Source organism: Panthera leo, chromosome C2 (genome assembly GCF_018350215.1).
Source record: "Panthera leo isolate Ple1 chromosome C2, P.leo_Ple1_pat1.1, whole genome shotgun sequence".
In the NCBI taxonomy this organism is placed as follows: domain Eukaryota; kingdom Metazoa; phylum Chordata; class Mammalia; order Carnivora; family Felidae; genus Panthera; species Panthera leo.
In genome coordinates this window covers 58,247,813-58,274,151 of record NC_056687.1, presented here as the reverse complement: position 1 = coordinate 58,274,151, position 26,339 = coordinate 58,247,813, and the positions used below count along the sequence as shown (strand labels likewise).

Genomic DNA, 26,339 nt, shown 5'->3' with positions numbered 1-26,339 from the left:
CAGTAAGTCCCGTCCTAACAGCTGGTAGGGGCATTCTGGTATTACCATAAAGGAGTGGGATACCCGGCCCGTTCCCAAATCTACTGTTCTTCGGGTAGTCCATGAATACTGGCTCATACCAGTTGCCCCTTGTACCCAGGACTTCTTGCTGGCTAGTTTTCCTTGTGGGGTGCGGAGGACCGAATGTTGTGCTCCGGTGTCGACAAGGAAGTCAACAGGGGTCCCCTCCACTTTAAGAGTTACCCTGGGTTCGGGGAGAGGGTCCGAACCCCGACTCCCCTAATCACTTAGTTCATCTAGCTCTAGGACTTTTACTCGATCAGTCTTGCTTCCTTTCCCGCCGGCCCTTTTCAGACAATCTCGGGCCCAATGCCCTATCTCCTTGCAGTATGCGCACTGATCCTTCTGCAGCCTCTGCTTCCCCCCCTTGGTGGTTCTTTTACCTTTTCTTGTGTCGTCTGCCAGCTGCCGGAGATGGCGGTCTCGTTCCTCAGGGGAGTCAGCAGTGGTAGCTAGTAGTATTCTGGCCAGGTCTCGAGTCTGCTTACTGCTGGCAGTCGCCATGGCGCGGGCCTGCTTGTCCTCAGGAAGCTCCCGGTTATTATATACCTTTTCGGCTACCACCAGTAAGTCCTGCAGACTTTTTTCTCCTAGTCTATCTATTTTCTGTAATTTTCTCCTAATGTCTATGGCCGATTGGTTTACAAAGGCCATGATAACAGCTGCCTTGCTTTCCGGAGCCTCTGGATCCATGGGGGTATAGGTACGGAATGCCTCCATGATCCGTTCTAAAAAGGCAGCCGGAGATTCATCTTTTCCCTGTTGTACATTTCCTACCTTGGCCAAATTGGTTGGCTTTCTAGCAGCCATTCGGAGACCCCCCATTAGAGTCTGGCGGTAGACCCGGAGCCTCTCCTTACCTTCTGCCGTGTTGAAATCCCACTGGGGCCGAGTTAAGGGGAAGGAGGCATCTATCTGAGCCTGGTTGGTGGTGGGATTCCCGTCTGTGCCCGGAACTAGTTTTCGGGCCTCGTTGACGATTCTTTCTCTTTCTTCAGTCGTGAACAGGACCTGCAAAAGCTGCTGGCAATCGTCCCACGTGGGCTGATGGGTAAAAAGAACAGAGTCTAATAAATCAATAAGCCCTGCCGGTTTCTCGGAAAACTTAGGATTCTGAGCTTTCCAATTGTAGAGGTCACTAGTGGCGAAAGGCCAATAGTGATGGGGCTGGTTCCCCTCCGCGTCTGGGGGTCCGGTGGCTCGCAGGGGCAGAATAGTGGAGTCGGCGGCGGAGGCGGATTGCTCCCTCTGAGCCCTTTGTCTGGTGAAGGGCGGGCTTCCCACTGGAGCGTTTCCGCCTCCCGCTCTCGGAACAGCATCTGCCTCCCCCGGAGGGGGAGGATGGTGTTCTTCCAGCATCCTAGAGGGGTTATACGAGGGAGGAAAAATTAATTCTTCTTCAGTACCCCCCTGTAAGACAGGGTAGAGGGGTGCTGAAGGCTGGATAAGACTTTTCTTCTTCTTTGTCCCCTGCAAAGCAAGAATGGGTTTTGGCTCCGGAGGGAGCGGGGCTAGGAAGGGTTTAAGCCAAGAGGGTGGGTCTTCCACAAGGTCCTGCCAAGTGATAATGTAAGGGAGCTGATCAAGATGGCCCGTCTTAGGCTGAGAGATGATACTCCTGACTCGGTGGATGGTAGGGAGGTCGAAGGTCCCCTCTGGTGGCCATCCGACATTGAAAGTTGGCCACTCGCTAGAACAAAAAAACTGCCACCGACCCTTTCGGACTTCCACACTGAGGTTGTTAGCTCTTCCCCTCACATCCTTAAAGTGATCAATCATAATACTTAGAGGAGTAGTCTGAGTCTGTCCCATAACGTCCGTCCAGTAAGTCCACAGAACAAAACAGAGAAACACAAAAACAGACAAACAGAGGGCCCCTAGAAAATCTTCCAACTCCATGGAAGCAAAACTGAAAGCTAGCTTAGACATTTGAGGGGATTCCACGTCCCTCCAAAACCGATGAGGGGATTCCACGTCCCTCCAAAGACGACGCCTCACGCCGACCAGCGGGAGCGACCCGCCTCGTCTCAGACCTTTGAGGGGATTCCACGTCCCTCCAGAAGGGAGAATCGGAACGTCTTCCGAAACTCCCGGCCCGTGGTCCTCCAGTGCGTCCACTTAGACCACGTCGGGCACTACCAGAACTCCAGAAGTGAGCTCACACAGAAAAGACAGAACAAACAAACAGACACTAACCGTGGCCAGTCAGGCTCTCCGGGTCGGGGGTCCCTCAGGGGTCTTGGGGATCCCGGACGAGCCCCCAAATGTTATGCCCAGAATTCGTGATCCCCAAAGACCACTAGGGAGCCGAGTCCGATGCAAAAGCAAAAGAACCTTTATTCGAGCTAGCTCGAGCTCAATCCCCTACCTGCACCGACGCAGCGGTGAGATACCAGGGAGAGAGAGCGAGTTTCAAAAGGACAAAGGTTTTATTGGGGCCCAGGGGCAGTTGGTGAGGTAACGGCTGTGGCCTCAGCCGATTGGCTGGGGAAGGGTCCGAGTCCTGTTAGACAGGTGAGGGGGGGGGTTACTCAAGGGGAGGAGGTGTGGTCAAGGTGAAGGACACAGAACAAGATGGAGTCGGCCGGCATAGGCCCGCCCTTTCAATTTTTGTACCTTCAGCCTACAGATGGCTTTTGCTGAACCAGGACAATTTTTGAATAAATCAAAAATTAAATAAATAAGAATGGAATGCCACATTAGGACATTGCTTAATAAAGCCTTAGGAAGAATTAGAATTAGCAGAAAGGTTGAATAATAAAAATTAATGAATGCTATTCCAGAAGCCTAGGAAACTAGATTTAAATCCTCCTCCAACAATTAATTATCTAAATAATGTAGGAAAAGTCATTTCATTTTTGGTCTCAAGTATTATAAATAAAAATCAGGGCTTGGAGTAGGTAATCTCTCTGATTTTAGAAGAGGAAAAGGCAAGGAATAGAACATGGGTTCAAGTTTCTACTCAGGGCTAGCTAGGGTTAGGTTCCCAGAGAGCCCATCCAGTCAAAAAAACAAAACAAACAAAAAAAGAAGAGAAAAGAAAAGAAAAGAAAGGAAAGGAAAGGAAAAAGAGTTCTCTTAAAAAGAGACAAAGGGTTTATTCTAACAGATTTTTATTTATTTATTTTTATTTTTTATTTTTTTGAGAGACAGAGAGAGAGAGAGTGTGTGTGAGTGAGGGAGGGGGAGAGAGAGACAGAGAATCAGAGGCAGGTTCCAGGCTCTGGGCTGTCAGCACAGAGTCTGACACGGGGCTTGAACCCACAAACCATGAGGTCATGACCTGAGCTGAATTCGGACGCTTAACCTATTGAGCCACCCAGGCGCCCCCTAACAGATTTTTAAAATTCATTGCTGGAATTGGTTCAGTATTATTTTATTTAGAAGTTTTCACATCTATGTTCCCAAGCGAAATCAGTCTGTAATTTTCTTATTCGGTTTTGGAATTAATGTTAAATTAGCTTCATGAAGTGAGTTGGACTCCATATGTTTCTTTTCCTAACAATTTCTTGAATTTATCAATATCTATATTTTTCTTCCAAAGAGGACATTTTCCTTTTCTTTTTCTTTTCCTAAATTGTCATAGATATAATTTTTCTCTCTATTGTTTCATCCTTGTTTATTTAAACAAGAATAAAATTTTCTAATTTACATATCCTCATTTTCCATATGAAGTAGCCTTTTCCTGGTAATAATATATTTTTCTTACTGGAATACTTAATCCAATTATGTTTTCAGAGGGCTTTTGTTAAATATTTCTGCTCTACTTTTGGGCTTAAAAAATTAATTGCTATGTAGAAAATCATGTGTAATGTTTTCTTTTTCTCTTTAGCATCTTGAAAATATCACTTTATGTTGAGAAGTTCAGTGTTAATCTGATTCTTCCCCCTTACATGTAATGGGCTTTTACTCTTTAAAGGCTTTGAGAGTTTTGTATTTATTTTTAATGGCACATTTTTCACTACAATGTTTTCCGCTAAGGACTTCTATCATTTATTTTTTGGAATCCTTCTAAGTCTTTTAAAACTGAGTCCTGGGGCACCTGGGTGGCTCAGTCGGTTAAGCGTCCGACTTCGGCTCAGGTCGATATCACGGTCCGTGAGTTCGAGCCCCGCGTCGGACTCTGGGCTGATGGCTCAGAGCCTGGAGCCTGCTTCCGATTCTGTGTCTCCCTCTCTCTCTGACCCTCCCCCGTTCATGCTCTGTCTCTCTCTGTCTCAAAAATAAATAAACTTAAAAAAAATTAAAAAAAAACCCAAAAAACTGAGTCCTTAGGTTTTGGTTTTGCTTTTTTTTTTCTGAGAAATTCTCAAAATCATTTCTTCAAATTTTCCCTCCCCTGTATTGATTTATTTCCTTTCCTTGTGAAGTTTCAATGATATGATTTTTCACTCCTATCACTTAATGTTTTTTTATATTTACACTTTATGTCTTTTCTTTTTAATTTTTTTTTAAACATTTATTTATTTTTGAGACAGAGAGAGACAGAGCATGAACGGGGGAGGGACAGAGAGAGAGGGAGACACAGACTCGGAAGCAGGCTCCCGACTCGGAGCCATCAGCCCAGAGCCCGACGCGGGGCTCGAACTCACGGACTGTGAGATCATGACCTGAGCAGAAGTCGGACTCTTAACCGACTGAGCCACCCAGGCACCCCTACACTTTATGTCTTTTTTTACAGAATTTGTTTTGATATTCCAATTTATTAGCTTGTTCATTTTATCCTTTCCACTCCCAATCTTTATTTCATTTATATTTTTTAATGTTCCATATCACCAGTTGATTTTTCTTCATAGTGGATTATTACTTCATGTTTCCAGTATTTTCCCTTATCATTTTTAGCATATTTATTAGACTCCTTTGAAATGATTCTTCTGTCTGGTCTGCGAATTCTGCTTCATCCAGTAAGGGTGATCTACTGTGTCTTTTGATGATGGTACTTTTGTTCCTCAAGAGTCTTTCAGATAGGGTCCAGGAGCTCATGTTACCCTGAGGTTATCTGCTACCTTGATCGCAAATACAAAGTGGGTAAAGGGGCGGAAATCTCAGACCTCAGTCTGGATCGCTTCTGGCCACTTTGGGGAGATGGAAATACTAAATTCAGGCAGGTAGTCTTTGGAATTATAAACTAGGCTCTCTCATTCTGTGTTAATTCCTAGTCAATCCCTATGACTTGAGTACACCTTCCCCCTAGGGCCTCAATTTTGTTTTTAACAGCCTCATCCCCAGGCTGTCATCATCCAATGGGACTCAGGGGTGGGATCCTGAGGGGCTGGTTGGGGTCGTGCTAAGAGGAGGAAAGGCCCAGGTGCAGATGAGGCTATCAGTGTCACCACCTGCTCCTCACTCCCAGCTGCGCTCAAACACCGCCCTAGATTTGGTGGGTTACTTCCTTCCAGCCCTGAGCTGATTTTGCTGTTTCTCAGCCTCTTCGCGTCTCTGGCGTAGCAGTGGTGGTGCCAGGGCACTGTGGGGAACGGAACGGGTGGAGCCTGAAAGCTATGCCAAACCTATCCCCCCGCTGATGGAGGCTATCTCCCGCACCCCCACTCCCAATGCCAGACAGGGACCTGACCACCTTCTATTCTCTCCAGGAATTCCTCCCAGTCTTATTTTACCCTTTTCCATCAACCCGCCTCTCTTGCTTTTGTGACAACTCTGAGGTAAAGGTTCAGCTGCCATGTTCATGTGACATCTTTCCAGGAATGGACAACTCACCAGTGGCTGTTAGAAAGTCTCTGGGGCTCCTGAAGGATACATTATATTCCTTGTGTGACTCAGGCTATCCTTTTTTTTTTTTTAATATTAAAAGTCTTAAAGTCTTATGCTGAATCCTAATATAGAAAATAAGATCAATGATGCTCTCTCGGAAGAACAAATGGGGACCCAGGATGCTGCCTCCTAAGCAGCACTGCCCACCCCAACGGGGATCCCATAGAAATCCTTCTGGAAACCTGGAACTGCAGAGAACACGGTCTGAAAAGCCAACACCCAAACATTTAGGAGGTGGCAATATCTATAGTTTCATTTACCTTTTCTTAATAATTCATTATATGGATAAAAGGCCTCATCTCTTTTCTTACTAAATGAATCACTTTTTCTTGTTTCTACTGGTAGGAAAGAATAAGATTAAACAGTGGTCTCGAAGTTTATTGGCCTTCTTAATTTTCATATGGATGAGAGAATCTTTGGAACCTCTCCCATCTTAGCTAGATGTCTGTCTTCGGCAATATCCAGCAGTTTTACGGATTTAGACCCTGTAAGTGAGTGTAAGGGAGCAATCTACATCGCCTCTAATGCTTGGCTTATGAAGAACCATATCAACGTGGACATCAGACCCAGGGTCCGGCCTGCAGGGGAAAGACTGGTACAGAAGTAACAACCGCTCTTTCCTTCGACCGTCACCCGCTGTTTGATAAAACTACCCATCCAGCAAATACTTCCTGGGCCTCTATATGAGAGCCCCTTAAGAACTGGGGCTTCGGCTTGCTCATTCCGGGGTTCCCTCCCCCAGAGTCCAGCATCATAGGCACAAGGTAGGTACTTTGCCCAAGTGACTCAAAGACCTTGTTCTGGAACTCCTGGCTTTAGGCTATCAGAGTGGGCAAAACTATGTCTAAACTTCCACTTCCGTGGCTGAGACACAGAACACAACCTGATCAGGGCTTCCTCAGAGAGAGCCTATAGTTGTACACCTTCAGCTTAAGCCTCATTCCGTCTTGCTGGCCCCCTGAATGGACGGAGGCCAGCCCTGCGTGGCAAAGACCCTATGGCGAAGAATGAAGTTTACGTTTGAAGACACAAGACTAATTTGTTTATTAGGTCTGTTCTAATAAGTTGAAGAGGGGAGTTTTTGGCAAATAAATAAATAAATAAATAATCAGACAAAGGGAGACTCTTGGGCAAAAGAGGGAGCTCAGGAAGAGGAGGCGGAGTCTTTGCATAGTTCTAAATGAACACAAGGTGGCAGCAGTAGGCAACGCGGATTCTCAGCAGAAATGCAGCACTTGCAAAAACCAGAAACTGGGAGGCTTTGAGAAAGAGAAGGTCAGAAGGTGACTAACTATTTCTTTATCACAGAGACCGTGGTGTGGAACATTCGTCCTCTCTACGGGGGGGCAGGAGGCAGCATCTTACATGATCTGCCTGGGCATCCCGTACCCGGTCATGCCTGCCTGGGAGGCTCCCTTGTTGCTGCCCATCTGCAGGCCGATGACGTTCTGTCCCTGGCGAAGCTGCTCCTCTGAAAATCCTCTCCGATTCTGCTGGGCTTTCCTGGGCAGGGGAAGTGAGATGGAATAATGTCATTCTGACAGTTTTCAAGCCCTTCCCAAGACACGTAGTTAGAAAGACTCTACTGGGGTCACCAAACAGAACCCAAGGCCACCAAATAGAATAGCAGACCCTATACTGAACTATAGTACTGATAGGAACTGTGATCCTACCCTGAGCTACAGTCCTACCTTGAGCAATGGCCACCATGGGCTATGACCCTACCATGAGCCGAGGCCCTACGCTGAGCTATAAGCCTATCATGAGCTATGGTCCTACCTTGATCTATGAGTCCCTACCTGGTCTATGGCCCCAGCCTAAGCTATGGCCCTACTCTGATCATTATTCCTATCCTGGGCTATGTTCCTACCCTGGGCTATGGTCCTATCACGAGCTCTAGCCCTACTCCAAATAGGCCCTTCCATGACACAGGAGATCTCCACTCCTTAGAACCCAGATGATTTTTCAGAATTTCCACAAAAGAGTCAGTGGCTTCCTTTCTGAAGACTTCACTCTCAGACAACTTTCCTGTCACCCTCTCTCTCAAAGTTACCTCAAGCCCTTGTGAAAATTACAGTCAGGTCTTCTTACAAAGCATGTCATAAATCCCATTCGGCCTTTCCCTGTGTAGGGCCAAGGATTAATGTTCCTGTTTTAGAGCTGTAGGACCTAGGAGTTAAGGAGGGAAATTTTCTTACTCTTACCCAGAGGTCAGCAAATTTCAGTAAAGAGCCAGGTAGTAATTAATTTTGGTTTTGTGGGTCATATAAACCACGATATGTCACTAGCAAAGCTGGGACTAAAAGCAGAGTTTCAACTGGCCAAAATCTAGATTTTCAGACAAGGTTCATTTAAAATGACACAAGGGGGTAACTTTTTATAACTGTCTAGAAAAAGAAAGCCAGGTTAGGGAAATGAAGGGTCAATTATCTGCTACAAAGTATTCTTTTGTCTCCAAGGCCCCCTGAGCTATTGGGTGGAGTTTCACCTTCCTTGCTTCCCCCACCCTTGAAAACAAGGACAAGAAAATAAATCCTTTACTGATATGACCACATAATACATTATCCAGACCATGCCACTTTTGAAAGTGAAAGAGACAGTTATTAATAAATACGCTGGGGGGGTTGCCTGGGAGGCTCAGTTGGTTAAACATCTGACTCTTGATTTTGGCTCAGTCATGATCTCACAATCTGTGGGATCAAGCCCCACATCAGGCTCTGTGCAGATAGTGTGGAGCCTGCTTGGGAGTCTCTCTCTCTCCCTTGCTCTCTGCCCCTCCCTGCTCATATGCACGTGCTCTCTCTCTCTCTCAAAATGAACAAGTAAACATTTAAAAAAAATAAAGAAATACACTGGGACAACAGGCATTAACCAGGACATATGTTCCCTTCATTAAGTTCAAGAATAAATAAGTAAGTAAGTTTACTTGAGGGCTCCTTGGATCATAACAAAACCAAGTTCAGACCTCAAGCCACCTCTGAGAAAAGTCAGTCAGTCCTGCTCAGCCTCTGGAGAAACAGCACAGCCGGAGCCGAAGGGTCCCAGTATCCAGCAGGAAACCCCCAATCCTTTCTGCCCTGGGTGGGCTGTTGACCTGAATGACAGCATCAGTCTTCCCTTGTTCTTGGGGAATCAGCTGTGGGGGCCCTGAGTGCTTTGTGTTGAAATAGCCTCTAGCGCTCCAGATGCTCTTTCTCGTAGAAATCTCCCTCCTCGGTTGCCGAGTGGAGCGTGGGGAGTGGTGGCAGGAAGGGATATTTACCTGTGAAACCAGGATGGCTCTCCCCTGTAGCAGCCATCATCCTTGGTGACTGCAACGCTGCCAAGAGCCATCAGAGTCCTCTGCACAGCCGCCATGTCCTTCCCTACAAGCCAACAAAGACATTAAAGCCAAGCATGTGTCAGGGCTAAGGAATCTGGAAGGATGGGGCTGGTCCTCTGGGAAGGAAGTTCTGATGGGAGGCTGTAGGCCGATCCCATTCAAGAGGAGGGATACCAAATACTTCTCAAAGCCCCGAAGATAACCATGGCAAAACTTCCCAGAAAAGAACAAAAAACTACCTGGCTAGTCTCTACATGACTCGCCCAGTTTCTAACTCATTCATAGTTGCCGAATGAATAAAACATTCCAAACACTTATCAGCCCAGATACAAGTAGGTCCCTGCCCTGAGCAGAGGCCCTTGCCTCTGTGGGTTCTACAGACTGTGGCAAGGGGAAATCCTGTGGGTAGGCTTGCGAGCTGGTCCGCAGAAGACGATTTTCCTCAGGACTGGGGGTAGGGGGAAAAGGAAACTGGAAAGAAGTTGCTTGGCTGGATTCAATGTGCCAAACCCCAGGTGGCTCCTCTCTTTTACTTTCTCTGGGTTTAAAAGGGTCTAAAATCACCCATGTGCGTCAAATTGTATTCACTTGACGTATTCAATTGATTCAAAGGGTATTCACTTTGCTCTTTGGGCTGGAGGCGGGCAAATGAAGGCAAGCAAATCAACACAGAAAGCACTCAATGTGACACAAATGATAGGCCCTTTATTTTGTGCAGCTTGGAAAGAGCTAAATGGAAATAATAAATAGCTGCCGTGTGTGTGTGTGTGTGTGTGTGTGTGAGAGAGAGAGAGAGAGAGAGAGAGAGATGTGTGGTGTGCCCCTTCATACAGTGGGAGGGGGGGGGCATGCCCTGAGGAGCCCAGTGACCCTGAATCCACAGAGGAGGCAAGTGACCCTGAAAGTCAGCCTGTTCCTCTCATCCTCTCTCCTTTCCTCCCTCCCAGCTGACTGCCAGGCCTGGGGCTGGGAAAGATGCTACCTCGTGGTCAGCCCTGGATTAGACAGAGATCCGTGCACGGCACGGGATGTGGGGTGCAAAGCTCAAGGCACAGGGTTAGCAAGGAAGGCAGCGTTCAGTGGGGCGGGTAGGGTGGAGGGGTGGGTGAAGCTGCAAAAGTTAAGGGCAAATACTAAAAGGCCCTCATTGCACTGAGCGAACCATCTGTGCTCTCTCCCCCCACCGTGCTGCTGCGGCTTGGTCACTGGGGAATACAGAATTACAGGAGAAAGGCAGATGGTAAACAAGACTGGAGTAGAACTCTAATGAAATAAACAATTCAGGTCCACAGAGGAAGTCCAGTTCAGGATGTCCATCTATTCAAAGAGGAGAGAGAGAGAGAGAGAGAGACAGACAGAGAGAGACAGAGAGAGAAAGAAAGAAAGAAAGAAAGAAAGAAAGAAAGAAAGAAAGAAAAAGAGTAGATTCATTTTCCCTCACTTTTCTTCCCTACCCCATTAACCACAGGGCGGTTTCGGGAATCCTGAGGCCTGGCTGGGTTAGCTGATAGTTAACAGTGCTGGGTGGGGGGGAAGGAGGTGGCGGGGGGGGGGGGGGGGGGGGGGGAGGGCGTGCAGAACAGAACGGAAGTGTCTGGGCAGCAGATGGGTGGGGGAGGGCACAAGGAATCATAAGACTTAAGAGCAAACCCAGAGGTGGGTACTAGAATGACTTCTCGTAGATAAAAAGCTTTTCTGTAATTGTCACTGTGTAATGCGATCCTTTTTTTTTTTTTTTTAAATAGAGCTGTAGTGATGATATTCTGAGGGATCACTGTGGAAAGAGATGGAGAGAGGGTTTGCTCTTAAGCAGTGATCCATTAAAGAGAACTTACAGCAAGAATTAAGCACAGGGAGGGTCGGGAAGGTTAGAGTATACCATTTAACCCTACTCTGTACAAGGGCCACACAGGAAATCGGTTTCTGGTGGTTGGAAAGCACAGGTCTAGGAAGTCCAGCATCTGGGGGAACGTGCAGCCTGACAGCCAGCAACCCAGCTACAGATATGACCCTGGAGCCCCGGGTGCAGAGGCAGGTTGTGTTAGCACAGACCCAGCCCCCTTCACAGGGAGCTAGCTGGTGTCATACACACGGCATGAAACCAGGCAGGAAGGAGGGGGAAAAGTTGGCAAGGAAAGATATATCCTGGAAGGTGGGAAAGGAAGCAATTACACGATTGGGCAGAAGAAGCTAGGGAAGGAGGCGTTATTTGACAAAAACACATTGGAAAAGTTTTCCTTAAGAAAGGTCCCAAGGCAAGAGATTTGATATAAATTATAAGCCAGATATTTTTATACATGGTATCAAACCAGTGGAATTGATATTATTCCCTCCAATGTATGAATGGGAAAATGAATTCAGGGAGGTTAATTAACGAGCCCAGAGTCACTCAGCAAGTAAACCAGAGCCTGGCTCTAGCTCAGGTGTCTGAATGCAAAGCCCACAAACAGTCCACTAGGCCACCATCAGCCATGGGTCCCCACTGCAGGTTGGTTGTGGTGGCACATTCCTTGGTGATCAGAGATAACCTGCAGGGGTGGCAGTGGCTGTGTGAGGACCAGGCCAGAGGGAATGCACAGGGGGACAAAACTGGGTCACTGTTCTTGCGCCCCATAAGTTCAACAGTACCAACCCCAAGAGCCATAAGTCTCTGAGCGTTTTTGTCTGGAATAATTTCTCCAGGTCGCAACTCAAATAAGGTTAAAGCAAGAAGAAGAGTTGGGGCCTAGAGTCCCCCATCAGTGTGCCGGTCAAGTTCATCCTGGCCAAGATTCTAAGTAACACTATGAGCAGGAATCTGCCCCTCTAACTTGTCTATCTTGCTTTCCTGGCATGTCTACTCAGCTTTCTAACAGACATCCCTCATGAACTCCAGCATGAAATGGTGAGAGGGCCTTTTTCTAGCCTCACCTCTCTTGCCAGTTCAGAAGCCCAGATCACATGCTGCTGGAGGGAAGGGACCATTTGTAGAGGCTGATTTCTATAACTGGGGGTCACATATTAAATGTCCAAAGGAGCAGTGAGGTTAAGGAAGATCTGTGAATCTTATAACCATCTGCCTAGAACACGGCCTACTTCAGAACAAGGTTTCCCAAGCCTCTTGGACTACTTATGGGATAGTGTGGGAGACATCTCTTTAAAAATATGAATTTTGAGGTCATTCCCCTTAGAGATGGATTCAGTAGGCCTGGGGAGAGGCCTGGGAGTTTATATTTGTAATAAGCTCGCCAGGTGATTTACACCATTAGGCAAGTTTGAGAAGCACGGTGGCTCTCAAACTAGACTGATTACCAGAAATACCTGAGAATGAGGGGTGCCTGGGTGGCTCAGTCGGTTAAGCATCTGACTTCTGCTCAGGTCATAATCTCATGGTTCGTGGGTTCGAGCTCAGAGCCTGGAGCCTGCTTCAGATTCCGTGTCCCCTCTCTCTCTGCCCCTCCCCAGCTCACACTCTGTCTCTCTCTCTCAAACATAAATGAACGTTAAAAAAAAAAAAGAAAGAAAGAAATACCTGCGAATCTTAAAAATTCTGATTCTGGAGCAATCTCCTGAGATGACTCGGATACAGCCAGATGGAGAGGCAAGCATTGTTCCACTACTTGGGTTTTCACTTGTTAAAAACATTGCGAGGTCTAGCACACGGTAAGTACTACACGCTATTCCTTAAGCAAAAACTCCTCCCTTTGGAGACATCTTGCACAAAGTCAAATGGTAAAGTCAATAATTAGAAGGGCTCTGATCCAAGCTGGGAGCCAGCTCGGAGTCCGGCAGCTTGGAATCTCTTTGCTCCCTGAAAGCTACACCCTAGATACTTTGGCAAGGCAGCTTGAAAACACTGCTCAAGGCTATTCTTCCAAGAAAAAAGAAAAAAGAAAAAAAAAAGAAGACTGTCCTAAAAGAAGTAGCGACTACTGGGAAGGACTGGGAATTTTCTAGATGCTGAGTCCTTGGTGGTGACCTAAAAGTGAGACCACTGGCCATAAAAAGGGAAGTGACACATGGAATCAGAGGGGCCAAATGTGCATTACCAGCTCAGCACTTTGATCAGGTGAGCTGGACTCTTCTAGCCTCCTCTTACAGGAGGGGCTGATATTTAGACTTGCAATCATAAAAAATGAGATGGTGTTGTAGCAGCCTCCCTTGTACTCAACCTGGCAAACCTTTGCTCAGACAACTGAGTGTGCCCTCTTTCCTGCATTAGCACAAAGCGGTGTTTCCCCAAGTGTGGTCTTGTACTTCAGACTACTGAATGATAACTTCCGGGGGGTGGGGCTGAGGGCTCTGCACCATAAGGCTCTCCCGCCCCCCCCAACCGGGATTCTTATTACCCATAAAGTCTGAGCGCTATTACCATAAAGGGAGCCTGCCTGGGACTCGCTGTCTCCCTCTTTCTCTGCCCCTCCCCTGCTAGTGCTCTCTCTCACTCTCTAAATAAATAAATAAGTGGTTTTAAAAAATAAAAGTGTTTCACAGTTTACAGTCAAAACTTTTGCTTCCGAGCTACTTTGTTTTGTTATCCGTCTTGACTCATCTGTGTTACTCTTGGAATACTGGCTGTTTTCATCTTTCTGGTATCATTTCTGTTTTCCTTGAGTAATAACTTAGGCACAGTCCCCAATTCTCTCCTCAAGATTGAGAAAATATTGCTACGGTCAAAGGAGAAATGTCAGAGAGTAGGTTGGGCTTGCTCTGTGAGTTTCACAAATTTTTGTCGCTTGCCTTTCTGCAGACACTCTGTTGGTTCTCAAAGCCAGGTTCCCAGACCAGCAGAAGCAGCATCACCTATGAATTGGTAAGCAATGCAAATTTCTGGGCCCTACCCCAGATTTAATACCTCAGAAACACTGGGGCTGTGTTTTCATAAACCTACCAGGCTCGAGGTTGAGAACCACGGCTGAAGGAAAAACCCACCAAACAAAGTCACGAGCAGTGGAGGCTGTGGAGACTGCAAGCAGCAGGCACGTTATGATGACTCAAGTCACTACAGGTACCTCACAAGACCCCCAAGTGTCTCTCGAGTTGGGTGAAATGTTTCCTTGTTCTTGCTGTTACGGAATGACACATATAGAGCCACCTCCCCAGAGAGAATATATTTGGACTGCCAGGTACTCCCCCCCCCAATATAAACCACACTCTTCCCTGACTCCTAGTCATCAAGGAAAGGGAACAGGGGGGCAGGGCAAAACCATGTGGCCAGGATCCTTGTCAGTAGGACTCCTGAGAAAAGTAATCAGATTGGATTGATCTTTGAGTCTTGCCTGCTCTGACATTCTAGAATTCTACATGTCTAACGCTTGTTCACCATGTGGCTGTGCAAAGAAACCAAAAGATAGTTGCTGATGGACTTATAGTATAGGGGGAAGGAAGCCAACATATATTAGGTGTCTATTAGCCAGGCACGGTCACAGGCATTTTACACACTTAATCCTTACAAGAACCTTCCGAGGAAGGTGCTAGACTTATTTACAGAGAAGGAAACTGAGGCTCTGAGTAGCTGAGCACTGAAACAAGTTCACAAAGTTGGCATGTAGCTAAAGAGCTTCAACCCATCTATCTCACTCCAAACTCATGCTTTTTTCACTGTACCAAGATCTTCTGGGTCTGGAATTGGCAAAGCAATATATTCTGGGGAAAGATGTCAAGAGGGTAATGGCCACAGGATAGAAAAAAGTCAGTAAGGTGACCCGTGACGCCGGCCCCTCCATATTGGAGGCTGGCCGATGCAGTGAAGGCACCACACGACAGACAGAGGGCGAATGCCATCCAGGCAACAACACCGGCTTCTGTATGAAGCCATTAATGAAGTCCATCTGTTCCAAGGCAGAATATGTGCCTTTCCAGCCTTGCTCCCGCCACCCTCATTTTCAATTTGTCCTAAAAAGGGACAGGGCAATGACTGTAGTAATGTTTACCTTGCCACCGTATATTATGCTCTACGGTTGCCAGACACTTTGCTAAGCAACTTCTAATGCATCATCCCCTTTAATCCCCATGTCAACCCTGTGAAATAGCTGAGAAAATCCAAGCTTAGAAAAGTTAATTGATAAGTGGTGGAACAGAGATGTGAACCAGGCAGTCTTAGAAATCTGTGTTGTACCACCTTCCAGGGTAAGTTTTCTTTGAGTCTTTCTGACCAGCACACCCCCTAGTTCTCCCGTGTTCTCTCTCATTCTCTGTCTCTCTCACACACAAACACACATACTTCCTTTTCCTGCTCCTCCCTCGTCTCCTTCTCACTTTCCCTCCACAGAAAAGACACTGACGTCTAATCTCCGGTATGCTCTCCTGAGTCATGGGCAGCTGAGACAGCCCCACTCCCACCCCCTCCCGGCACCCTCCACAAATCCAGAAGGAACCTGCCAGCATCCACCTGCCCTCATGCAAGAGAAAGACTTCTTTAGTCCTCTCCCAGGGCTCTAAGCGGCCCCAGCTTCCTCCCCAGCCCTGAAAGGGATTGCTCACCCAGCTTCCTCCCAGAGGAACTTCAGTAGCTTTGTCTCTAATATCCTTTGGTTGGGTTGTTTTCTGGGCCGTTGTTCAGGCCTGGGGTTCCTTTTTAAATTTTTTTTTTTTTTTTAACGTTTATTTATTTTTGAGACAGAGAGAGACAGAGCATGAACTGGGGAGGGTCAGAGAGAGGGAGACACAGAATCTGAAACAGGCTCCAGGCTCTGAGCTGTCAGCACAGAGCCCGACGCGGGGCTCGAACCCACGGACCGCGAGATCATGACCTGAGCCGAAGTCGGACGCTTAACCGACTGAACCACCCAGGCGCCCCTGGGGTTCCTTTTTAAAGCCCAGGACCTTTATTCTGGTTGCTCCTAAGTCCATTCCAAACATCTCAGTGTGCATCGAACAGGGGTTTCAGGATAATGGGTCCATTTGGGGCCCCTGCCTGTCTAACTGAAGCCTAAATGGGAGGGCATCTTGCAAGCCTGGCCTCCTGCAGCTTCATTTGTCTGTAACCTCAGAGCAACATGGAGTCACTGGGCAGCCGTGGGCAAGCAGAACCCTATTGGGAAGATGCCAAGCGGGGGAGATGGGGGGCAGGGGGCAGAGAGCTGTTGAGCATAAAGTGCCTGCAGAGGAGGAAGAGAAGTGCCCAAGCGAGAAGGGCTGGACCCACAGCAGCCACAGCCACCACACCCCCAGTGCGTGGCATCAGGAGGGAATGGGAATAAACGGAAAACCACCGTCGGAGCAGTGGGGGGGATACGGCATGAAGCCAAGCAAATGGCCAGCTTGATAGCTGTGTGAGTAGACATGGGCACCCTCACGCTGACACATGCCGACCCTGCCTTGCAGCATCCCTTTGATTCAGGCTTGCTCATCCCCAGACACGAGCGACAACTAGCTCTGGCAGGAAGCACCCAGCCTCTCTCACTCAGTACCCTGGGTCTCACCCTGGCCTTGCTCAAGGCCAAGCCCGCCCCTCCCTTCTCTGCCCAAACAACCCACTTTCCTACCTCTTGCTCCATTGTATGGTAACCAGCTCTGGCTTGAGCCTCAGTCAGTGATCCAGAGGCCCCCTCCCTTAGAATGACTCTTCCAGAACCTCAGTCCTCCCATGAAGGGGCCCACGGGAGGCCGTGGACACTCCCAGGCATCTGCTTTGTTAGTGTCAGTCATGGCTACCTATACCCGGTCAGCCACCCTTGGAGTGAATCCCCTTCCTTTTTTCCTTTAAAGCTTCATCCTTTTTGCCCTGGCTCCGTGTCTGCCTGGTTTCCTTTTTCTAGGAGAATTAACCTGGTTTGGAGCCCACCTGTCCACGACCCTACCTTAGGCGACCACAGTCTCATTCATGCTTCTTGACCTCCCTCTCCCTTAAGAAGTATGAACACACAGGGCTGGGACAGGTGGTGTAGACCTCCCCCTGCTCTGTTAATCAGGGACCATGGCTCCCTACACCCCTCCTCGTCACTGCCAGCACCTCCGGGATGTCAAGTTTACCTGCGTGATCTCTGATAAAAGTGGAAAGGCAAGTAAAACATCGTCAGTCGCGTAAAGACAGAGAAGCAAGCTCGGGGTCCACATCTCCTACAGACTTCCCAGTTTCCTTCTCTTCCTACATACTTCCTGCACTTGGTGGGTGGCTCACCCTTCTATTCACATGAACTCCTAATACAGGGGCTCCACCCTTCTGTCCCACACAGTCCTGACTCCTCCTCCTCCTTCTCTTCTTCATCCTCCTGTTATGACTCACCAGCACACTCATGGTGCAGGTGCAGGAAACAGCCTCCTGGTCAAAGCATGACAGGGCAGACTAGTTGAGGCCCTATTTTCTGGCCTCAGAGAGTTCAAGTTTGAGCCCTGGCTCTGCTAATTACAGGCCATACGATGCGTACAAGTACTCATGGACAAGCTTCAGCTTCATCCTCTTTGAAATGGGAAAATTAACAACACCTCATAGAACTGGAGGAGAATTAATTGGCATTACACAGTAAAGTACTTGTTCCACGCCTACGGTACAGGGAAATATCAATAGGCAGGGGCTCTCTTTATTAGCTGGGAAAATCATCATCGTTTTGGTCTAAAGAGCAGAAACCAAGTCTCAACTGTGACATTCACGAGATTTGGAAGTGAGTAGCCAAGAAGTCCAATGGCCTGGACTGAAGGTCTGGATATCTGACTTTCTAAGTAATGGCAAAACACAGGTTATGTGACGGGTGTCTTGGGATTTTAACAACTCACGTGTGAGAGAAACAGGAAATACCAGCTCTCTGCCTGACACAGAGGGGGTGTAAGGGTTAAGGAGGCAATTGTTTCTTTAGAAGTTGTTTCGTAGGATGGTCCTCTGCTAGAAATCTGTTTCATCCATCATCTAAATACCTCTTAAAATACCATATCTCCCGATCACAGGAAAGTTACCCCCTTCTCACTATCAGGGGGGCCATTTGGGTCACTGCCCTGGGCATCCTATTGGGCGCACCACTGCTAACAGCCAGGGACTGAGCATGAGCGAGCAGAGCCTACCTGGAAGGCCTGCTTGAACTGTTCCATAGCTCCAGTGCCTGGCCAGCCTGGCGTGGAACCGTTGCACGGATGGGCACACACATTCGGGCCCAGGGGAACACTAAGCACTATGACCACAGGTCCCAACTTCTTGGGCCGTGTCTCCATTCACACCATTTCCCCCAGTAATGGTGGACTGTCAAATACGTCCAGAAATGTGATTTGACTTTTATGCCTCATAAGACTTATGCCTCACAAGTCAATTCACAAATGTGAAAGAAAAAAAAAAATCATGTTTCACACTTTCTGAGCAGAATATATATCTGGAAGGGATAGTCACCAAGCCCTCAGATAATAGTTTCGTAAAAGGTTGGGGTGCTCTTGATTTCTCAGACTGAATGACAGACCGCACCAGGCGGCTTTGTCTACGAGCCCTGTTGCTGCCGGTGAGTCAGAAGCACGCTCACCACCCCACCCCCTTCTCTTCCAGTAGCTACCATTTGTTCAGAAAGAGTACGTTGTGGGAGGGGTAACAGGAATGAAAGGCATCCATGTAACCATTTTAGCTTTCTCTCCATGGAGGCTTCTGTTTACGTGCTGGTTTGCTGAGGTCCCCCGCCATGTCCCCAGGGTGCGCCTTCCCTCAGAGGAGGGTAGCCTTGTCAATAGAATATCACAAAGCTGTAAGCTAACAGTGCCCCGGGGTCACAGCGGATAACCCCCATTCCACCCCCACCCTCCACCCCCACAGGGGCACACACAGGCATAAGGAAGAACACCGTGAACAGGTTTCCCAAAGAGATAGCCAAAGTGGAGGGGGAGGGGGAATAACCCCAAAGGCATGAGGGCTGTTTACCTTCCCATAGATCCACCGTCTGAAAAATGTCAGTGGTCCTGACACCGTAGATTTCTGCAGCTTTTAGGAACTGGGAGATTTGCTCCATCTGCTTAAAAGCCATCTTTGATTCTGAGATCTTGGGAATGGGCTCCTGTCCCGGTGGGTATAAACTGTTTATCAGCTTGCACAGGACCTGAAGAGAGAAAGGGGAGACAAAATCAATGTTTCCCTTTGTATTTATCCATCATTAATGCAAAGTGAGTCCTAGGCCTAAAGCGTACAGTTTCCGGGTTTGGGCAGAGGCAAGTCTTGCGCCCCAGGAAGGCACGGCTCAGGGCTGGGTGGCCAGGTTCCCACGCCAAACCCCAGACACCCAGGTGGCCTCACTCCCAGGGCTGCTCCTGGCTACAGTGGGTCCTGCATCCTGGGAACCCCCTTCCTTGCTGGCTCCTCCCTTCCTTTCTCTGGGGGAGGGAAAGAATGTTTACAAATAGGGAACAATGTGTGATGATGAGCCCGTGATTTCCAGACTTTCAATGGAAGGAGGAGAGGTCAAATAATAGAATCGAATATTATTTCTTCTCTCAAAGGGCAGATCAGAATCAGCCTTCAATAACTCAACCCATATGTGCCAATGAGGTATAAAGAGGTGAACCGGGTACCCTCCTCCTAGATGCTTGTAACCCAAGTCCTGGGCGACCCAACAGAAACGTAGGATAGCTGTTATGTAACAGTAAATCACAGCCTGCGGGGAAAAGATGGGCTTGTTCGAATCAGCAGTCTCCAACCCCCAAACGCACGAGAGCATCTGGTCAGAAAAGCAGTTACCAAGTAAGGATTCCCTTCGGTTTCTTGAGAACCCATGCATTCAAGACATCCAGCACCCCAGGCAGCATGGCTTGGGGAAGGATGGGAAGGTGGTTAGTCTCTCTGACCCTTTCTTTTGTTGTACTTTGTAACTAATCCATTCCCCAGGGGGGAGGAATAATTACTCCCCCCACCCCACGCGCTGATGGACCAAAAGTCTGGAGAAATCTAAGGGAAATCCTTAACTGATTATTCCCACTGGAGAAAGCAAAAAGGGCTTTTAATTTGGCAACAACTCCCAAGGAAGCTGCCATGTCTCAGCTGGGTGGAGAGTCCTTAAGCTAGGAAGGGAATTGTGCGGGGAGCGCAGACCTTCCACCCCGAAGAAATAAAGGCATTTCCATGCCCACCCCGCGAGACACAGAGTTTGGCAGCCGCAGCTCCACCTGCAGCCTCCTGTTAGAAGAGAAAGTCCTGGAGGGGTTCCCAGCCCACTGCCCTGGCCACCAAGATCGCAGCCGGCCTTACCGTCCCGTCCATTAACCATTTCTGAAAATGGGCCCTGCCCGGGGGCGGGTGCTCTATGTCCTCGGCGCACTGCAGGATGATCCAGTCCACCAGCTTGTTCTCCAGGTCCGCATCGTACTTCTGCTCGATCTTCTCCTGCACCTCTCGGCTTAAGCCATAGCTCGGGCCCCTGTTAGCCATCTCTGGAAGAGAAGAGAGGACACGCGCGGCATCCACACAATAGCAGCAGCGGCCCGGCTCCCTGCGAACGGGGGCTGGGACGTGGCTGGGCGGCCTGGCCCAGCAGCAGCAAAGCGGGCAGAAAGCCGGGCGTGGTTTAAATCAAGGAGCCAATGAAGCCACTGGGGTTTCACCTACCAACGCGAAGGGAAAGCGCAGCCACGCGCCAGTGACTCTAGAATAAAGCCCCTGCTGGTCCAGGGGGGCTGGAACGCCCCTCTCGGTCCCGCCTATCGATGGGATGAGATGAGGTGATGTACAAGGACTCACAATCAAGGCTGAAACCCCAGGCAGCAAGGGGGCTGGGTGGTGGTCGTGGCGTCCCCTCTCTAGAAGCACTTTGCAGAGACGGGGATCCTGAAATGGGAGAGAGCAGGTAATTAACAGGAAGGAAGGAAGGCCGCCTTGACGTTCAGTTGCTGATGCTGCATGGCGCCTGGAAGAATGGTACACTGATTCGATTTTCTTCTAGCTGAGGAGGGTCAAACCGGGGCCGTTGCTAAGAGCCCTCCAAAAAGCCAGCCCTCTCGTATGTCAGTCAATCCCGCCCACCTCCCTCCCGCTGAGAGCTTCTTTCTGGCTGCACAATTCTTTCCCCTCCTCTGGGGGAGACAGCCGATTGTATACAAGGCCGAGCACAGCTGCACAAGGCCTGGGGCCTAGGGGAGGGTCCATTCTGTCAGCTGTCCATCTGTCAGGAGTTGCCAGAGACCACTTTCCCTCTGCCCTGGGGTAACAGTTGTCTGGCTGGACAAGAGGGGAGGGGCTGAGAGCTGCATCCATTAACTTGTTCAGCTGCCAGCCAGATTTCATCTGGAAACTTCCATCCTGGCCGTAACTGTTGTGCCTCAGTTTGACTTATCCAAAGAATGAACCTTTTAAATGCTATTTTTAATGGAAAGATACTAAGAGCATGTTCTATAAAGAAACAAAGCTCACTGTCAATGTACTAAGAGCTCGTGGAGTGAAAGGTTTTGGTAGCGTGTAACCATTTCATCTGTGTGTTTTAGTCAAGGGCCTGTCAGGCCCCACTGTGGTAACTGATTGGTCAAACAAGACCGGAGGAGTAATCAACTTAGATCTAAGTTGGGCTGAAATTTTTATAACTGCTCAAGAACTTGGCAATCTGTCTTCCTAGACTGTAAGTGACTTGGGGGTAAAGTCTCATTGGTGTTGTGTGAGTCTCTGGGTCCTTTTCATGAGAAAAACACTCAAACATCTGTTCTTTTGGTTCATGCAGCAAATATGATTTGAGCGCTTAACTATGCCAAGTATTGTGCTGGAGAAGAATCAAATCGAATTCTTGCCCCTGGAACCAGTTGACTTGGGCACATTAGATAAAGCAATTCTGGTGCACAGGAAGGTAATCTTTGTCCCTGCGCAAAATTGGTTGAAAGCTAGGCAGGGAATGACACCTCAAATAATACATGTATGGAGAGGAATCTCCTACCCACTGGGGCCTGGACTAGTGAAAATGTAATCACTTTGTAGACATGTGGGCGGTATGCCTGAGAAAAAGACTTTGTGGTCAGTAGCTGAAGGCCTGGAGAGAGAATTTTGAAACATAAAGGTCTGGGAGAGAATCAGCTTTGAGGAGAGCAGTGGGTTTAGAAAAAGGCACAGAAAGGACTCAATAATGCTGAATGGAATCATTGGTTGAAGAAGCTCTAAAGACGGCAGAACTGTCTCTGAAGCTTTGGGGCTTAGGGGAAGAGCTTAGAGCAGGGAAATTGTCAGCAGAATATTGGAAGTTACTGGGTTGCATCTTGGGTGGCAGCAGTAAGGTCAATGAAGTCCAAACAAAAGACATGTTACTTTCTCTGTGGCTGGAATTGCTCTAAGGAAGAGGTTGGCTTGTTATATAAAGCTAAAAACAATTCTGAAAGATGTACATGTACATTTACCTTCCTTTTTCTTTTTTCTCTTCTTTCTTCTTTCTTTCTTTCCTTTCTCTGTTCTTTCTTTCTCTTCTATCCTTTTTTCTCTTCTTTCTTTCTTCTTTATTTCTCTTTTCTTTCTTTCTTTTTCTTTCTTTCTTTCTTTCTTTCTTTCTTTCTCTTTTCTTTCTCTTCTATCATTCTCTTCTTTCTTTCTCTCTTCTTTCTTTCGCAGATCTTTTGTACCCATTCCTTTCCACTGTAACAAAGTAACTGCGACACTTTAAGTGAATGATTGAGCTCATGGTTCTGAAGAGGATACAGTGGCAAAGAGCGGGAGCCACAACAAGGAGTAGGTGAGAAGTGTCCAGCAATCCACAGGAAGTTGTCTGAGAAAACAATGCTTGGTCCCTGGGAGATACGGGATCAACTCGACATTTACTGAGTGTCTACTAGTATTAGAGTTAATTTTTTCAACAACTTTTTTAAAGGGCCTATGTATCTGAGTACCAAAAAAATGCATGAGACATGGCAACATGGTCTAGTAGCAAAGTTAAACTGGTAAACAATAAATGCGAGCCAGGTGTCATGCTAACAACGTGCACAAGGTGCTCAGAGGAAGGGGGTAGGGGATTGGAAAAAGGGTTTATAAAGGAGATGACTTTAAGCCTCAAAAGATGAATGCGTGTTTGCCAGGTGAATGGGGAGAGGTGTTGTCAGGTGGATGGGTTGCAGCAAGAGGGGTTGTGAGCGTCAGGAACATGGCTGGCAAAGGCAGCTTATTTAGGCAGGTGCAAATGTTCTAATGTCAACAAAACATAGGATTAAAGAGAAGAGACGCACAGGAAGAAAAGTAAGGCTTGGATGTCAGGCAAGCTCTAGACCATAAAGTTGTCTGCTTGCAAGTGCCCATGGTTACATTTTCAGGAATGTTGAGAGCCACTTGTCACTCAGCCATTACAAGCAATTGAATTATGTAAATTTACACTTAAGTAATTTACAAATATTGAATACTCAGAACAGATCGCTTTTATTTTGCTACGTATTACTATTGCCTGTGTTTTTTGAGAATATTATTAGGTTTACTGTCTCTATATGGTGTATATACTATGTAATGGTTTGCTACTGGCCACGCTTCCCAGCTTCGGTGGATTCAGTGACATCACAGTGGTAGCTTCAAACCGGCCGTAACGGGAGTATTTATGGCATGGATGTTGGCAAATTTGTAAATCAGCGTGTTCTTGTTTTGTTTTCTTTGCCTGGAAAGCTAGTTGTTAAATATTTACCAGACTTGCCTGCCACTGGACTTATGCAAAACAGTTTGAATTTTTTCACTGAGAATGAGAATCATCTGATTGATTTGGATGAAGGAAAAGGGCGTGGTCAGTATGACTCACGAATTTGACCTGTATAACGGGTGATGTGGTGCCGTTATTGTAAGGGGACTTGCATGGGGGGAGGTCCATATAGGGGGAAGATGACAAGGTTCATCCTAACTGCATCTGGAAGCTACCATCCATCCCAGCTGATTAGATAGTTGATTTTATGGGTCTGGGGCTCAAGACAAAAGTCTGGAGTGGAGGAATGAACTTGGATCACTGCATACGAGTGGGGTTAAAACCAGGAGCAGGGGTGCTTAAGCAAAGTAGCAGGAGAAGAGGGCCAGGGTTAGAACTCATGGGAATGCTCACGCTGAAGCAGTGGGTGGTGAGAAGGAGGAGCCAGCAAATAAGGGGACACAGCAGAGTCAGAGCTGCCTGGGGGTAGGCAATGTCAGCACAGAGCTCCTGACCTCAGTGGTCCTGTGAGAGAGGGAGGCTGGCATATATGTGAGAATCTCAAAACAGTTACGTTCTATCAGAAAGGTGAGAAGAGGGGCGCCTGTTCAGGTTAAGCGTCCGACTCTGGATTTCAGCTCAGGTCATGATCTCACGGTTCAGGAGTTTGAGCCCTGCGTAGGGAGTTCAAGTCTCACGTCGAGATTGGGATTCTCTCTCTCTCCCTCTCTCTCTATCCCTCCCCTGCTCATGTTCTCTCTCTGCGTCTCTCAAAATAAATAAGTGAACGTAAAACAAAAAAAGGTGAGAATAGAATGCACAGAATGAACTAACTTCTTAGAAACTGAGGTGGATATAAGTTGGGAAAGGCTTTCACTGGGGAACTGACATTTGATTTGAGCCTTTTATTTTATTAGTATTGTTATTTTTAATTTTTTTAGTAGAAGAAATTGTTAGCAAACCCCTGAAAGCCCAAGAAAAGGGAGACCCCACATGTCTGGAAGGATAATTTCCTCAAAAGACACATTTGGTTAAAAAAGAAAAACTGCCTGCCTCTTCCTAGGTATATTCTCTAGATGTACCAAAGTGCCACATTAAAACAATTTTTTTTAATGTTTATTTATTTTTGAGAGACAGAGAACGAGCAGGGGAGGGACAGAGAGAGAGGGAGACACAGAATCCGAAGCAGGCTCCAGGCTCTAAGCTATCAGCACAGAACCCCACGTGGGGCTCAAACTCACGAACTGTGAGATCATGACCTGAGCTGTAGTCAGTCACCTGACTGAGCCACCCAGATGCCCCATACATTTTTTTAAATCAAACCAACCATACTACATGATTATGTTTCTAAATTAAAGATTACTTTTAAATGTGTATTTAAAAGGGATCTTTAAAAGGTGTATCTAAATTCCTCCCATCTTCTTTCCTTCAGAAAATAAGAGTTCCTTAGTTATTTGGGTTTTGTTTTTTTAAAAGTCTCAAATTTAATGAAAATTTGCATATTCCCTTTGAGCACTGAATAGTTAGGTGGCAGAGTCGTGTTCTCCTTGCCATCTCCATGTTTTCTAAAGCTCAGCCATGCCCAAGGCTCTTTTCCTCCTCTCTTCCACACAGAACTTTCTATTGGCTGTTCAGGGAACAGCATACTGTTTAGATTTGGTCTGGAGATGTCTCTAAGCTCAACAGATGCAGCAAAAGCCAACGTATTCGGTGACCTCACTTAGCCTTCCTTACGTATGGCGTTTGCCTTATCTCTTTCTACTGCACATGCTGACATTGTTAAGAAGGGTCATGTCACTTTTAACATAATGCAGGAGTTCCAGGGGACAAGGGACTGAGGGGCTGCTGGTTGTTCAAGCATTTTCTGTGTCCCTGGATACATGGCATGGAGTGGTTTTAGAGAAAAAAGAGAGAGAGCGCTTTGGGGAAAAAAACCCACTAATTAACGATGTACTAGATACAAAATCATTTGGAATTTGTGATGTTACCTTCTGCAAAGCTAGGTTAAATTTTAAAATTGGCTTTTCCTCTCTTCAGATAGTGAAGGGTCCTCCTCCTCCCCTTTTCTAACCTTTGAAGGTTTGAAAGGATAGCACACAACTAACAGGCGAGTGAGGTGTTGTGGAAGCCCCGCCCACTTCCTTGCCTCTTTTCCTTTCTAACCCGCATGAATTATGTCCACCAGTTTCTCACCGGCCTGTGTTCAGTGCACAATAAACGTGAAGAGGCAGTGACTCCTATGTGTATGCGTCATTGTTCTAAATGTACAGTAATTATTTAATCCTTATGCTTTTATTATCTAACTTTATGTCCTTTTGCAGCTGAGGAAACTTCCAGGTTAAGTAAATTGCTCTTTCAGTGTTTGTAAATGGTGAGCCAGGATTTAAACCCACACTGTATAGTCTGTCCCTAACTGTTATGCGTATTGTATTGCCTCTACAGGTGTGCTGCAAATCTCTAAGCATGCTTATTACATTACGATGTTTAACCTCAGAAAACTCTCAGGCGCAGGGCCCTTTTCTCTTGTCTTTTGAATCCTTGTGCCTAGGCAGTATCTGGGCGGAACAAGCCCCAGAATGGCCACCCTGCCGTCTGCTGTCAACTCACTCTAGCACCAGGCACCGTGGCACATGCAGGATTCACGTGCATTTGATTGGTAAATGATTTCTGTTCAGTATGAAAGG

The 26,339-nt window shown here is 47.3% G+C and overlaps 1 protein-coding gene across 1 annotated transcript; it reads right to left on the bottom strand.

Annotated features, from left to right (window-relative positions):
• Window positions 1-6,888: 6,888 nt before the first annotated feature.
• TAGLN3 (transgelin 3) lies at window positions 6,889-20,603 on the bottom strand. The gene is made up of 4 exons (XM_042955573.1): window positions 20,283-20,603; window positions 18,966-19,140; window positions 9,095-9,197; window positions 6,889-7,335 (listed from the first exon to the last, which is right to left on the bottom strand). The coding sequence occupies exons 1-4, from the start codon at window positions 20,460-20,462 to the stop codon at window positions 7,194-7,196; spliced, it is 600 nt and encodes a 199-aa protein (XP_042811507.1). The 5' UTR covers window positions 20,463-20,603; the 3' UTR covers window positions 6,889-7,193.
• Between the last annotated feature and the right edge of the window lie 5,736 nt (window positions 20,604-26,339).

Coding starts and splice junctions, on each gene's coding strand:
- TAGLN3 (XM_042955573.1), bottom strand. CDS start 20,462: ATGGCTAACAGGGGCCCGAGCTATGGCTTAAGCCGAGAGGTGCAGGAG. Junction 9,198..18,965: donor GACGGTGGATCTATGGGAAG/GTAAACAGCCCT, acceptor GTTGGCTTGTAG/GGAAGGACATGGCGGCTGTG. Junction 7,336..9,094: donor GAGCCATCCTGGTTTCACAG/GTAAATATCCCT, acceptor TCCCCTGCCCAG/GAAAGCCCAGCAGAATCGGA.